The sequence below is a fragment of the Alternaria triticimaculans genome (genome assembly GCF_023758025.1).
Source record: "Alternaria triticimaculans strain BMP 0046 chromosome Unknown scaffold_13, whole genome shotgun sequence".
In the NCBI taxonomy this organism is placed as follows: Eukaryota; Fungi; Ascomycota; class Dothideomycetes; order Pleosporales; family Pleosporaceae; genus Alternaria; species Alternaria triticimaculans.
In genome coordinates this window covers 961494-974880 of record NW_026055970.1, presented here as the reverse complement: position 1 = coordinate 974880, position 13387 = coordinate 961494, and the positions used below count along the sequence as shown (strand labels likewise).

The 13387-nt window shown below is 52.9% G+C and overlaps 7 protein-coding genes across 7 annotated transcripts; 5 read left to right on the top strand and 2 right to left on the bottom strand.

The window, feature by feature from the left end:
• Positions 1-772: 772 nt before the first annotated feature.
• On the top strand, positions 773-1889 carry J4E78_008202 (uncharacterized protein; the record flags this gene model as incomplete). Its single annotated transcript, XM_049368804.1, has 3 exons — positions 773-896; positions 951-1292; positions 1354-1889. 3 exons carry the CDS (start codon positions 773-775, stop codon positions 1887-1889), a joined length of 1002 nt encoding a protein of 333 aa, XP_049219769.1.
• A 1076-nt stretch (positions 1890-2965) lies between these two features.
• On the top strand, positions 2966-4390 carry J4E78_008201 (uncharacterized protein; the record flags this gene model as incomplete). Its single annotated transcript, XM_049368803.1, has 2 exons — positions 2966-3752; positions 3816-4390. 2 exons carry the CDS (start codon positions 2966-2968, stop codon positions 4388-4390), a joined length of 1362 nt encoding a protein of 453 aa, XP_049219768.1.
• Positions 4391-4623: 233 nt separating this feature from the next.
• Positions 4624-5970, bottom strand: ABA3 (Molybdenum cofactor sulfurase; the record flags this gene model as incomplete). The annotated part of the gene is made up of 5 exons (XM_049368802.1): positions 4624-5015; positions 5070-5226; positions 5285-5582; positions 5659-5929; positions 5964-5970. 5 exons carry the CDS (start codon positions 5968-5970, stop codon positions 4624-4626), a joined length of 1125 nt encoding a protein of 374 aa, XP_049219767.1.
• Positions 5971-7142: 1172 nt separating this feature from the next.
• Positions 7143-8225, bottom strand: J4E78_008199 (uncharacterized protein; the record flags this gene model as incomplete). Its single annotated transcript, XM_049368801.1, has 1 exon — positions 7143-8225. One exon carries the CDS (start codon positions 8223-8225, stop codon positions 7143-7145), a length of 1083 nt encoding a protein of 360 aa, XP_049219766.1.
• A 382-nt stretch (positions 8226-8607) lies between these two features.
• J4E78_008198 (uncharacterized protein) lies at positions 8608-9897 on the top strand (the record flags this gene model as incomplete). The annotated part of the gene is made up of 4 exons (XM_049368800.1): positions 8608-8806; positions 8863-8881; positions 8946-9050; positions 9099-9897. The coding sequence occupies 4 exons, from the start codon at positions 8608-8610 to the stop codon at positions 9895-9897; spliced, it is 1122 nt and encodes a 373-aa protein (XP_049219765.1).
• A 407-nt stretch (positions 9898-10304) lies between these two features.
• Positions 10305-11044, top strand: J4E78_008197 (uncharacterized protein; the record flags this gene model as incomplete). Its single annotated transcript, XM_049368799.1, has 2 exons — positions 10305-10734; positions 10785-11044. The coding sequence occupies 2 exons, from the start codon at positions 10305-10307 to the stop codon at positions 11042-11044; spliced, it is 690 nt and encodes a 229-aa protein (XP_049219764.1).
• Positions 11045-11769: 725 nt separating this feature from the next.
• Positions 11770-13179, top strand: J4E78_008196 (uncharacterized protein; the record flags this gene model as incomplete). Its single annotated transcript, XM_049368798.1, has 2 exons — positions 11770-11961; positions 12013-13179. 2 exons carry the CDS (start codon positions 11770-11772, stop codon positions 13177-13179), a joined length of 1359 nt encoding a protein of 452 aa, XP_049219763.1.
• Between the last annotated feature and the right edge of the window lie 208 nt (positions 13180-13387).

The following is a 13387-nucleotide window of genomic DNA, read 5'->3' as shown; positions in this document are numbered from 1 at the left end:
TCATGTTCTTTCAAGTTTCCTGTTCCTGAATGGGAAAACTCTAAACTGCTTCACATCGTCATCTCCCATAGCGTATCATAAGCGCTAGAGTGTACTCATTTGAGTAAGCTCTCACGCATACCTGAAAGTGGCCGCATGGGTTTGTGATTACATCGTAATAGGGGTATCTCAAATCCAAAATTATCAAGTCTCGAGTGATCACACAAGTATCATCCCATTTTATAGCATCATTGTGTACGGTTGTATAACGAAATGCTCAGATAGATGAGTTGAGTCAGGTAGCCCGCATCACACAGGTTCCGTTATTCGGGAGCTTCATAGCCGCGCGATGTAAGAGTCCTTCTGGAAGGGATTGGAGCGGACCGGAAGCGCTGGTACCGACGATCGTTGATCTTCTTGTGCCGAGCGATTACTTGTAGCTAGCCTGATTTACAAGTGGGTTCATTAAAAACCGAAACGGGGCGAACTGAAACCTAATTGATGGCTAGCGCTGAGAACAGGAGCCGTGATGTCCATCCCACCGAATGAGCATGGGAATGCTAGCAGTCGATCTCAATGTCCAGAGCGCCCAATCGCTCCGGATGCTACGGCCAGGCTCGGGAGCAAGGCACTGACAGAGCTATAGAGTCATTGTTGTGGTGCAAAGCACCATGTTAGTCTACGTGGGTATGATGACGATCCCAAAACAAGAACGCACCTTTGTATATAACGGGCCTATGCCACCGTAAGACCGCTCTCTACTCAACCATCCACCTGAACCATCAGCTACACCATGGCACGCTTCTTCCTCCAAGTACTGCTTGCTGCCGCAAGCCTCGTCGCTGGCCAAAGCACAACGTGCCCAAACGAGGTTGCCATCTACAACCAGCAAGATCGCACTATGAGTGCGACCAGCAGTAAGTGTGAATTCTCTGGACTGTAAGGAAATCTTGTACTGATACAGTCTGCAGACTGGTTCCTTGTTCCGGTGCCCAAGGATGCTGTCATGAAGGCCCTCAAGGAGTCGTTCTCGAGCTTGGTCAACCTAGGCGGACTAAATCTGCTGTCTCTTCCCGAAGAGCTGAAATTTCCCGAGGGCATGCACCCGGTCATCGTTAACGCCGGAGCCAACACCGATATCCGCCAGGGCGGCCTCCAGCTTGCTACAGGATTGATGGTCGGCAGCTCTATGATCCCCTATGTCGGCGTCGGTAGCTCCAAGACACCACTCAATGCGCCCCTTGTGTCGTACCTTGCCGGCGTGGACGAAGTAACCCAGGGTTATGTCGCCGGCCTCGTCCCATCTCTAGTTGGTAAGTAATTGACGCGAACTCAGTTCAGCCTGTGGGTTATAGCTAACGCGCGACCCTTTAGCTACTGTAGGCGGTATTCAGACCAGAATCGGCGCATTTCTACCACTCAATGCACCATTCCAATCATACAGGGATGGATCTTTCGGCATCAACTCGAAGTGGGCACAGGCACCCAACCCTGTCAGCGGTCCTGGCCTGTACTCCGAGGCGTTCGATCTGAAGTTCGTCAGCGAACCCAACCAGGCAGCACCCAGATACTCCCTTGACATGTGGAAAAGCATGGTCAATCAACCCTTCTTGCTCGGCAGCGTGGGAAGCCTCCTTTCACCCAAGTGCCAGCGCAATGTCTATTTCTTTAACAACGCCACCGCACAGCCAACTTACCGCTCGGGCAACGTAACTCTTGGTCCTTCAGCGGGTGCCGATGTATTCTCTGCTACCTTGCAAAAGGCCAGTCCAGATGGTTCCGGATTCTACCAGGGAGTTTATGGCTTCACTGGCTGTGGACAGTCTGTCGGATATGGCGCTGTTGTTCCGCTAGGCGAGGACTGCGAGGCTGCTGCTCAGGCCATTAAGAACACCCCTGGAGCTTTGTAAGAATACTTAATGACCCACCTGGATAGGTAGATGAAAACTACTTGTCGAGTAATACCAGTAATGTTAGCAATGTACCCAGAATGTCTCAATTCCAGGTTTTATGTTTCTTACGTGCTATAGAAGTAATGAAGAGCTGGCGGAAGGACATTGCACGTCTTTGCTGCAAGTCGTTACGTCATTGTTGTCGCGTCGCCGAAAATGGGGCGTTCACGGTGCGCACGCGTCTTTCCTCGACTGTTACACATTGTCTTCGTGCGAGCGATACTTGTTGGAAAATCTGTCAGCCGGAGATTTATCCGAACTGAGGTCTGGGAATAACACCTCGAGAAGGCCGAGCAATGAATGTACTATACCGTTCGAGGTTAGCGCAGCGGATTAGTACGCAAAATCTACGTCATATTGACCGGAGATGCCCAGCGATAGTAGATTTTTGTGGCATCTGTCATTGCTTAGCGTTACTGATGTTCTATCAATCCCTCGTTCTATTGTTGCTGACGACTTTAGCATCATAAACGCGTCCGGCACTTGCCACGTTTCCGGCAATCTTTCTCATTCTTCGAGCTGCACCTAGAACAGGGATCGTAGTCTTATGTTCAAGCATTCCAGAGTACACCGTTGGCACAAGCGACAAGATATGAACCACTGTAGACATGGATTCTAAAGACGAACGATCATCGGAAACGAATACCACTACGACACCACACACAGACGTAGATATTGAGAGTGGAAGGCGATCAAGACCAAGACAGCGGAGCGAATCAACGTCCGATTCATCGTCGGAGTATGAGGAAGAGAAGGATGCCGACCATGACGGCCACCGTCCATCGGGAAGAGAACTTCAAGAAAGCATTTCGCGATCACGCAGCAGACGCAGTCTACCAAGAGACAGAAGAGCGACAGCCACGGCGAGTGGTATGAATCAGCCTTTGAGCCGGACAATATCTAGACGCGACACCGCACTTTCACGAATACGTACACGACCGAATGTTGCGCCATTTTCCCATCCTCTGGCGCACCAGCAGACCACTGCAGATGTGCTGGTAGATTTTGAGGGCGACGACGATCCTTATCGCCCCATGAACTGGCCCACAAAGAAGAAGATCACAACGACCATGATGTATGGCCTCACGACTATGAGCGCGACATGGGCTTCTTCTGCATATTCTGCAGGTACGCGACAGATAGCAGCCGAGTTCAACGTAGGAAACCAGGTCGCAGTGTTGGGCACTACGCTCTTCCTGTTTGGATTTGGACTTGGACCGCTTCTCTGGGCTCCACTTTCCGAAGTCTACGGTAGACGTTTGGCAGTTTTGACGCCCATGTTCATTGCAATCTGCTTTAGCTTCGGTAGTGCCGTATCAAAGGACTTCCAGACACTGATGATCACAAGGTTCTTCGGTGCCTTCTTTGCTAGCGCTCCGGTTACGAATACCGGTGGTGTATTGGGAGATCTGTATAGTCCGGCATGGAGGGCCTTAGCCATGGCAGGTTACGCTATGGCGGTCGTCGGAGGACCGTGTCTAGGGCCAATTGTCTCAGCAGCTTTTGTCGCCAATCCATCACTTGGATGGCGTTGGACCGAATACTTCACGGGTATACTTCAGGCAACCATTCTGTTCATCGACATCATTTTCATCGACGAATGCTACCCACCGAAACTCCTCGTCTACAAAGCACGTCGCCTGCGGCACGAAACCGGCAATTGGGCCCTCCACACCAAGTTCGAGGAGTGGGATGTCAGCATCAAAGAGTTGTCTAAGAAGTTTCTTCTTCGGCCATTACAGCTCCTGATGACTCCTATCTGTTTCCTTGTCGCGCTCTACGCTAGCTTCTGCTACGGCATTCTATACATGATGCTGGGAGGTAAGAGATATCGCTATTAGAACTGCATGTGAGACATGTACTGACTTCTACACCCGCTTTTAGGCATTCCCATAATCTTTGGCGAAATGAGGGGATGGCCAGCTGTAAGCGCAACGCTGCCTTTCCTGGGCATCTTGGTTGGCGCAATCATCGGCTGCAGCATCAACGCCTATAACCAACTTCTTTACAACAAAGTCTATCGTGCAGCTGGAAATCGTGCCGTTCCGGAAGCGCGTTTGCCACCGATGATGCTCGGCTCGGTACTCTTCTCCGTCGGTCAGTTCATCCTGGGGTGGACAGCGGACCCTCAATACCATTGGATCGCTCCCGTCATTGGGCTGGTATTGCTGGGAACCGGTTTCTTTACGATCTTCCAAGCTGCCCTGAACTACCTGGTCGACACATTCACGTTGTATGCTGCAAGTGCTGTAGCAGCGAACACTTTTCTTCGAAGCGCCTTTGCGGGCGCTTTTCCGTTGGTAGTGACGCCGCTGTATCACAACGTTGGAGTAGGCCCCGCGAGTAGCATCACTGGTGGATTCGCGGCACTGCTTATCCCAGTGCCTTTCGTGTTCTACATATATGGCAAGAGGATCAGAAGGGCAAGCAAATGGAGTCGTGGGAGTGTTTTTGATTGAATAGTCAATGGACAGTTACAGCAACACCTTATGCAAGGGAAAAACTGAACAGGTCTGCAGACTACATTAACCTAAAACCTTGCAAAGGAGGTGACCTAAAGTTAACGTAGGCTCTAGGCTGTTCAGTTTTTCCCTAGGTTGGCGTGGTAATACCATTGTGAGTTTTAGCTCATCCCGCAATTGATGAAAGCCGGTTTCCGCGCTTCACGTGTCTGATCGACTCAATACCCGACTTAATTTGACATCACGTTCTTGATCTCCGGAAACACATCCGCGAACCGAGCCGAGAAAGACTCGACGTACGCACCCCAAGACTCCTTGCAGCCGTCGCATAGCTTTATTCCACCAAACGAAAAAGAAGTATGTCCACCATGTGTCTCACGGTGCTGACAGCCCTTACAGTTATCCTCGCTGCTCGCGTCGAGGAACTCACGAAGGCCGTCGAACATGAGCTCATCACTTCTCGCCATTAAGTGGTTGTAGCGCTCAACGTCCTTGGCATCGCCATCCTGCATGTCGACGCGGTTCCAGAGCTTGAACTGTTGGCGTGCTTGTGTGATGACGGCGGTAGTCTCAGGTCGACCAATCATCATTCCATCTTCGATGAACCGGTAGCGACGCATCACTAGAGAACTTTGTTAATGACGGTAAATCATTAGGAAGGGAAATTTTAACCTACTCATATGTATAGGACCACCGAAGAATCGTAAGAAATTGATGATAACCATGTGTTCTCGCTTGCCCGCCCAAGCAACATCGAGAGCCCAGAGCAACTCACGGGACTGGTGGAAAGCCTTGATACGGATATCGGAAGGCGCGTATGCGAACGTGGAGTTCTAAAAGTCCCAGGTCAGTCTGTGTCCATCGCATCACGTTTGATCAGATATCACTCACTGTCTCGCCCTCGGACCGGTGTTTGTAGAAGGCTACACTGTCGTAGAGAGTGGCGCCGAGTTCATCCAAAGCCTCGAACTGTTCTTCGGTATAATGTACGTCATCGAGATCGTTACAGACCAGAGCTGCGCCCATGGTAAAGCGGATCAGAGCATCTGTGTCGCGCATGCGGAACCATTGTCGAGGCGACTTGGCGAGGGCGGTAACGTAACGTCTGAACAACAGGCCTTCACGGCGTTTGCTTGCTTTGTCTGCTGTTATGAGAAGGAAGCAGCGGAATTCGCGAGCCATGGCCGCACTGTATCTAGATAGGATGACATCAGTATCAGTCTGTGAGGTTCGAGATACAGCAAAAAGAGAACAGGTCAGCTTACTGTTCAGTTGTGCCCTGAAAGAGCTCGTTCAGAAGAGCAGTGAGGTTGTAACCCAGAAGATTGTCGCCAAGTGACACCTGCACCAAATCGCCTTTGCACTCCGCGACGATACCGATGACGATAACACGCATGAAGGCCACATAGCGATTCCAATTGGTGTATTGAGGAATCACGCAACGTGCGTACTCCCATGCGCATGCATATACTTCTTCCTTGATGCGCTGTGGAAGGTCGACGTCTTTGAGATCGTTGGCGATGTCGGCGGGATAGTCTATGGATTGAGAATGAGTACGCTGTCTGTATACTAAACATGAGGAGGGGAAACCTTACACCACTTCTCCCGGATCGGTGGTACGGACTGTTCATTCGGAACAGCGAGGGATGGCTTGAAGAACGGCCTGGTGAGTTTGAAGCCCTGATAAGATGTGAGTATAGTTGATATTAAATGTCGAGTGTCGAGCGGCGTCGTATCAACCGTGCGGAAAGAACATACCGACAGAGTTTCGCGGTACTGCTTGCAAAGCCCCTCGAAGTAAGCATAAAGCATACTGAACAACACGATTTTGAACATGCTGTTCGTATCGTGGGGAAGAGAATCGCGTGCGAAGAGATTTTGTCCGGCTGTCGTAGAGATTTCAAATACAAAACCCGTCGTGAGCAAGTTTCTCAAAACTTTCTTAGCGCACAAACGAGAGATTCCACGGAAACCTTTCACTCAGTTCACACCCGTACGCCGCGCGTTCAGCTCGTAGGATCCGTCGTTCTTGATAGGGGACAGTCGGCTCATCCTGCACATCGACCCTGACTGTATTGGCAATCACGCTAGAGTGGGGCTTGTGAGTGGGTGATGAGGTCTTTCCCGCACACGGTGAAACGGCGCAAACATACCTACACACCAGCAGCAGCGCATCATTGGCGAGACTGCCTGACAACATATCGATCGCGTTTGAAACAATAATGCCCAGAGTTGGGAGATGCAAGGAAATTACCGATAATGGAGACCCAGCACAGCGGCGTGGCTTTCTAGCCCTTGCACAATTGGGTAATTTCCTACCAGTCTCCCAGGTAACTGAGTACACTAAGCTCCGTTCATATAATGGCAGCGAGATTGAAACACGCTGCACTTAGCTGTGTGTCTACTCCGAATTTGCGTATTGGGTGTGATGAACATGTAACTTTTTGCCCGGAAGATGGCCATCGCGTTCGAGAACGGTGAGTGCTGAGTACATGACGCCCGATCAAAGTCCAATACGGTGTTGTCTTCCGAGCTCTTGCTGCATAATTTCGTAATCCCGCCGCCGTCTAAAAAGAACTTCGAATACGATCGTGGAGTATGTGATTGCCATTGTCCAGCAATTAGTTTCACAAAGCAGAGATATTGGAAGTGTGTGTACACCGTGAGGTCTACCATTCAAGCACTGGCAGTCTATGGTGGCTGGCCTTTCGTCATCGCGCCCGTACTTCGGTCGATCAGAAAAGACTTGTTATACTTGAAATGCCACTCCTTCTCTCTTGACCATCGCCTTTCCACCACTTGCAAACCCGGTACCTTCACTCCTTATCTCCACAAGTCCAGGCTTGGGCGCCTTTTCCTTCTCGTTGTCCTTTTTCTTCTTCTTGCCTTCCTTGGCGTCTGGAACTGTCGTAAGATCTGCATCGCATACATAGCAATGAACAGTCTCGGGCTCCGGTCCTTGATCATGTGCATCTCGCTGATGCCGATGCTCTGGCCGGAGAAACTTATCAACGCATGGTTTGCATAGGACGTGACCACAAGGTATAGCGAGCATAGCTTTCGTACTGTTTGAGAGCGCTTTCTGGCAGCTGGGACATGTGCGAGCCGATTTTCCCGTCTCGGAGGACTTTTCTTCGTGGAAGTTAACGCTCGTTAAGCTCTTCAGCGACAGGCTGTGAGGTTGGTCTGGGTGGCTTGACGGGCATACAGGCGTTTGTTTCGCCTTCTCTGCGCTTTTGTGGTGTTGGTCGGGTGTCTCGCCGGGAACCCAAAAGCTGGGGAGATGACCCTTGGCTGCTTTGCGCTCGGCGTCGAATGTGCGTTTTGCTTTGCTCTGCTCTTCGTGTGCGATGCGCTTGAGTTCCTCTTGGTCAATTTCGAACTTGCGTTTCGTGCCTCTGGCCTCTCCAGCCTTGGCATCCTGCTCTTCTTCGACCATGATCTTGCTGCTTTGCCTTCCAACGACTCGTGCTGATGCACCTGCTTTGACCGAAAGCCCCATCTGAACAGCTTCGAATTCCTCGACTGCCAGCAGCCGCGCTTCCTCCTCTTCTCGCAGCTTTTGATCCTCGTCCTCCAACTTCTGGCGCTCGTTCAGCTTCTCTAGTCGCTTCATTTCCTTTCGTTGCGCCAGAAGATTGGTCATGGCGCACTCGCGACAGAACAGATCGCCTTGTGAACAGCACACTGGGTCTACTGAAGGAAGGAGACATAGCTGGCAGGAGCCAAAAGGTAGAAATGAGTCACGGGTCAGACGCGTAGCCTGCGAGCCCCATCGGTCTTTGAGGGCATTCCGCTCGTATGATGTGAAGATAGTCTTTGGGGGCGGCATGTTGGGTTATGTTCAGCATTCAAGATTCGCAAACCGAGACGCGACTTTTCGTGATGGACTCAGTAGGTGTACCGGTCCGGGCAACAGTGCCTAGCCCTGCTATGGGATTCCGTGAACAAGCTCTGGAGATGATGCACAAGGCCCGCAAGTCCAAGTCTAGTCTGGTACAGTGTCGAGCTCTTGCTGTGGTGATGGAAGAAGGCGTGTTGAAACGGAAGAGCCAGCCCTGGAGCCACTTGGCGCACGTGCAGGCCGCAATCGCGCTAGTACTGTCGCCAAAATGCCGGTCCCTGCCCAGGTGGCAGTGACGTTGGTGGGCCGCGGCATCCAGCTATTGAGCGCGAAATCTTCACATGTCGCCCTCAACCCCACGCCTACACCAATGCGACCAGAGGAGCAGCCGGGGGCCCCCAGCGGGCCATGGCGCGCCGCGTCGGCCTTCACCATGGGCGCTGTCGGGCTCTTGTGCAAAGGATTCCTGAATGGCCTGAGCAAGGTTGAGACGCACGGAATGGAGGGCTTCCTGAAACTATTGGATGAAAGAGAGGATCCAGCGAGTAGGCAACGAGGCCTCATAACTGGTAAGTGCTTGTACTATCAAGAATCCAGGAAATGCCCAGTACTGACGAGCGTGCAGTCTCGAACCACATCTCCGTGTACGTACGTTTGCCATAATCTCCGAATCGTCATGGATGGACTGCGCTCACACAATCTATACAGAATGGATGATCCCATACTATGGGGTATACTACCACTCGCCTACATATTTACCCCGGACAATCTGCGCTGGGGATTAGGTAGTTATGATCTATGCTTCACCAACAAGTATGTCACCTCTGGAATGCACAGAAAGCTCGGCTGACGCCCTAGTAGAGGACTGTCGACATTCTTTACCTTTGGACAGGTTCTACCCACACATCGTTCGGCGCATTCCCAATTCGGCGGCCTATTCCAACCCACCGTAACGCAAGCGATCCGTCTTCTCTCACACGGCCCGTTCTACGAGCAAGAACCACCAGAAAAGCCTACCACATCGCTCAAGAGCCCAGACCTCATCGATCCTTTTACCGACGGCCACCTCACATTCTCTACAAACGGACAAGACACGTTTCCTGCGCCCTCGGCATACCTGAATCGGCGGCATGCGTGGGTGCACATCTTCCCTGAAGGCATGATACACCAGACGGAAGACAGGATCATGCGCTACTTCAAGTGGGGAGTATCTCGATTGGTACTTGAGAGTGAGCCGATGCCCGACATCGTCCCCATCTTCATTGAAGGCTTCGACAATATCATGCACGAGACACGCACCTTCCCGCGCTTTATACCACGGCCGTTCCAGAACGTTAGGGTGACGTTTGGTGAGAAGCTGGATGCTGAGGAGGTATTCGGCGACTTGCGCGCACGCTGGAAACAGATGCGCGCAAACGAGGAGAGGAAGGGAGGAAAACTGCAAGTCGGTGTTCTCAACGACGCCCTGAAGTACTCCGACGAGGCCGTCAGCATACGCAAAGAGTGCACGCGGAGGATACGGCAGGCGGTTCTGGACGTCAGGCGGCAGCGAGGCTACCCTGAAGACGACCCGAAGAACGGCCTCGCAGAGACATGGCTGAGAGAAGGCCCGGGTAGAGAGGGGCACAAGAGGGATGGCAGCATCACAAAAGACACATGAGGCGTGTGAGGTGTATGGTATGTGTATTGTGTATATGCGACGCCTAGCATCGGCTTGCGAAGCCCGGGGACGCGACAGACTGGCCGAAGTGTGGTCAGGTCAAGACGCCTCGTCAACAAAGAAGCGCGGCAGAGTGTCAGATTAGATCAAGTAATTACACCATCAGCGACTCCTGCCGCCGGCGCGCCGATCAACCACGGCCTCAGGCGACTGGGGGCGGGTTTCGTCGTTGCGAACCGGAGCAGGCACCACGATGCTGTTTGTACAAGGCGGAGAGGTCTCTGGCGTGCTCGTGTCGTCATCCACTGCTGGCGACGCGCATCCATCGCCCCTGGACGGAACGATGGACGTGACGAGGCTGGAGAGAGGAGCTTGGAACAAACGTGTGGTTTTGTCGCAGAGGCGCCATGAGCACGGGCCCCACGCCAGCCAATGGACGGCAGGTGGGCTCCACCGTCGCCAGATTTATCTTGCTCGTACTACGCCGAGCAGCCTACAGCGACTCACCCCCAGCATCCAGGACACCGCGGCCCCCTCGACAACGTCGCGCCGCCCTCCCACCGCCCACGACCGATCCGCCGCTGCAGAGCGACCCTGCGCCACCGCCTCGTATGCCTCGCGGCGTCAAGAAGGAGGAGAGCATGCAGGATGCAGACTACTTGCCCGACGCGTCAGTGCCCGCCATGCCAGACGCGAGCAATGGCGTAGGCGGGGCAGACACGCCCAACACGGACAACATCACCATCAAGAACCACTTCCCCGTCGCCCGCATAAAGCGCATCATGCAGGCCGACGACGATGTCGGCAAGGTCGCCCAGGTCACGCCCGTTGTTGTTTGTACGTACTGCCCGCGCGGCGCTTTCTCCACCATGGCTGACTCTCCACAGCGAAAGCGCTCGAGCTCTTCATGATCTCCCTCGTCACCAAAGCCGCCGCCGAAGCCAAAGCGCGCAACTCCAAGCGCGTCGGCTCCATCCACCTCAAGCAAGCCATCACCAAGACCGACCGCTTCGACTTCCTCAACGAGATCGTGTCCAAGGTCGCCGACGCGCCCGAGAAGAGTGAGGGCGACATGGACGTGGATGGCAAGAAGAAGAAGACGACAAGCCGGAAAAAGAAGAAGGCAGAGAGCGATGACGACTTTTGAGTCTGAGCGCGCCGGTAGTGACGGACCTCGACGTCTTCTCGATATTAGGGGGAGCTCATGTCGCCAGGTTTCCACCTTCTGGCACCCACCTAGCCATGATCAGATACACGGTTGCCGTCTCTCATGGATGGGCGCCATAGTTTTCTTTCTGCAGTCGCACGTCTGGCTGACTCCATTTCACAGCCGGGTACGACATATCAAGACGATCCTTCAGGTTGTCAGGCGTTAACTATCTCCCGGGCATTGCATGGGCGGCGTTATTTTGTTGTTGCATGGGCCACGATACCAATGAATACGGATGCATGATTCTTCCCACTCGCTTCTTCTTCCCCCATTCCTGTCGCTAACGGAACAATTGTGCCCGCGGCCCGAATAGCGCGCAGTAACGTCACGATTGCAGTTTACGCGGTTTTGCAGCCGATGGGTAAAAGGCGAAGCAGGAAATGCGCCCACCAACCAGGTTTCCTCCACCCGCGCAATTTACCCGACCATCTCCGCAAATCCCCACATGCTAACGGCACCCCAGATACTCTTTCAGGACAGCCTGTAGATCGGTTCCTGCGCCATACCAGATCTATGCTCGTGTTCCTGCTTAGCCTCTCTTCTTTCCCTACCTCCGTGATTTGGGGCCCGTACACGATGTAGTATTAATCATGCATGAGCCCCAGCGCTTTTCCTCTGCAGGATTGTCGTTCTCTGAACCTTCGATTGAGAATTGAACCAGCATGATTTTCTCCAGGTTAGCAGTGCTCCTTGTGGGCATTGCAGTGTCCGTTCAAGGCCATGCCATTGAGGTTGAGAAGAGGGTTTCCGACAAGCACACCACTCGACCTAATCCTTCCAATGGCCACTGGGTCGATGCATGGGCATCAATGCCACAGCTCACCGAGCCTGCGAACCTGCCTCCAGCTCCATTCGTACGTACACCTATCAAATCTTCAATGATTCTGTACTAACACATCATATAGAACCAGACAGGCGCAGTCTTCGTGAACTCGACAGTTCGACAGACTCTGTACATGACCACTTCGGCCAAGCAAATCCGTCTCAAATTCTCCAACGTGTTTGGCGGCTCCAATCTTCCCATCACCGCTGTGACAGTCGCGCTTCCGTTGAACCAGACCGCTGGCATCCACCAGATTCAACCCAAGACCGTCCAGAAAGTAACATTCGGAGGCAAGGATGGTATTAGCGTGCCAAATGGCGCACTCGCAGTGTCCGACCCCATCAACTTCGAAATCAAGGCGCAGCAGATCATCACCGTCACTATGTACCTTGCAAACGGACAAACCACCAACAGCATCACCAGTCACCCCGGTTCCAGAACAACCAGCTGGTTCCAGTTTGGCAACGCAGTCTCCTCGGCTAGTCTAGACATTAGCAACTCTACGACACAATCCGTGGCGCATTGGTACTTCCTCTCCTCCATCGAAGCTTGGGTGCAACCACGCGTCGGCTCCCTCCTCATCGTCGGCGACTCGATCACCGACGGCCGTGGATCTACAACCAACCAGAACAACAGGTGGCCCGACCTCCTCCTCGCACGTCTCCAGAAGAACCCCTCCACCAAGTACATCTCAGCCGGTAACTTGGCTGCAGGCGGAAATCGCATTCTAGCCGACGGTCTCGGTCCCAACGCTTTCGGTCGCATCGACCGCGACGTCCTCGCCCATCCGGGTGTCAAATACGCCATGATTTTCGAAGGAGTAAACGATATTGGAACCGCAGCGACAACGCCTGAAGCACAAGAACAAGTCTACCAAGGCCTGACTCAGGCATACGAACAAATGGTGACCCTCATCCACGCCCACGGCATCCCCGTCTTCGGCGCCACTATTACACCTTTCAGCGCGCCAGCCAATTTCACCCAGCAACCCTACTCCGATCCCGAGCGCGAAAAGACACGTCAGCGCATCAACACATTCATCCGCACGTCGGGCGTTTTCGATGCCGTTGTGGATTTCGACCAGTTCCTTGCCGACCCCAATATTCCCAGTCAGCTCAACCCGTTGTATGACTCGGGTGATTATCTTCATCCTGGCCCTGCTGGATACCAATACATTGCGGATAAGTTCCCTATTCAGATCTTTGGTATGTGGGCGAATGGTGCAGATGAGTTCAGTTGGGGTATGTAGGGCACTGGAGAGAAGGTCATGGGGCAGAAGTTGAATCTTTTGGAAATGTATATAATGAAATGGACCGTTCGATATGTCACTCTTGACGTTACTGCTTCTCGGAGACGTTATTTCCTGTCATGCATGTTTTAATATACAAGAGACTATCTGTGCGCGGACGGAAGGAAAGAGCGATCGCAGGGCTGAGCTTTGATAGCCATTGTCCATT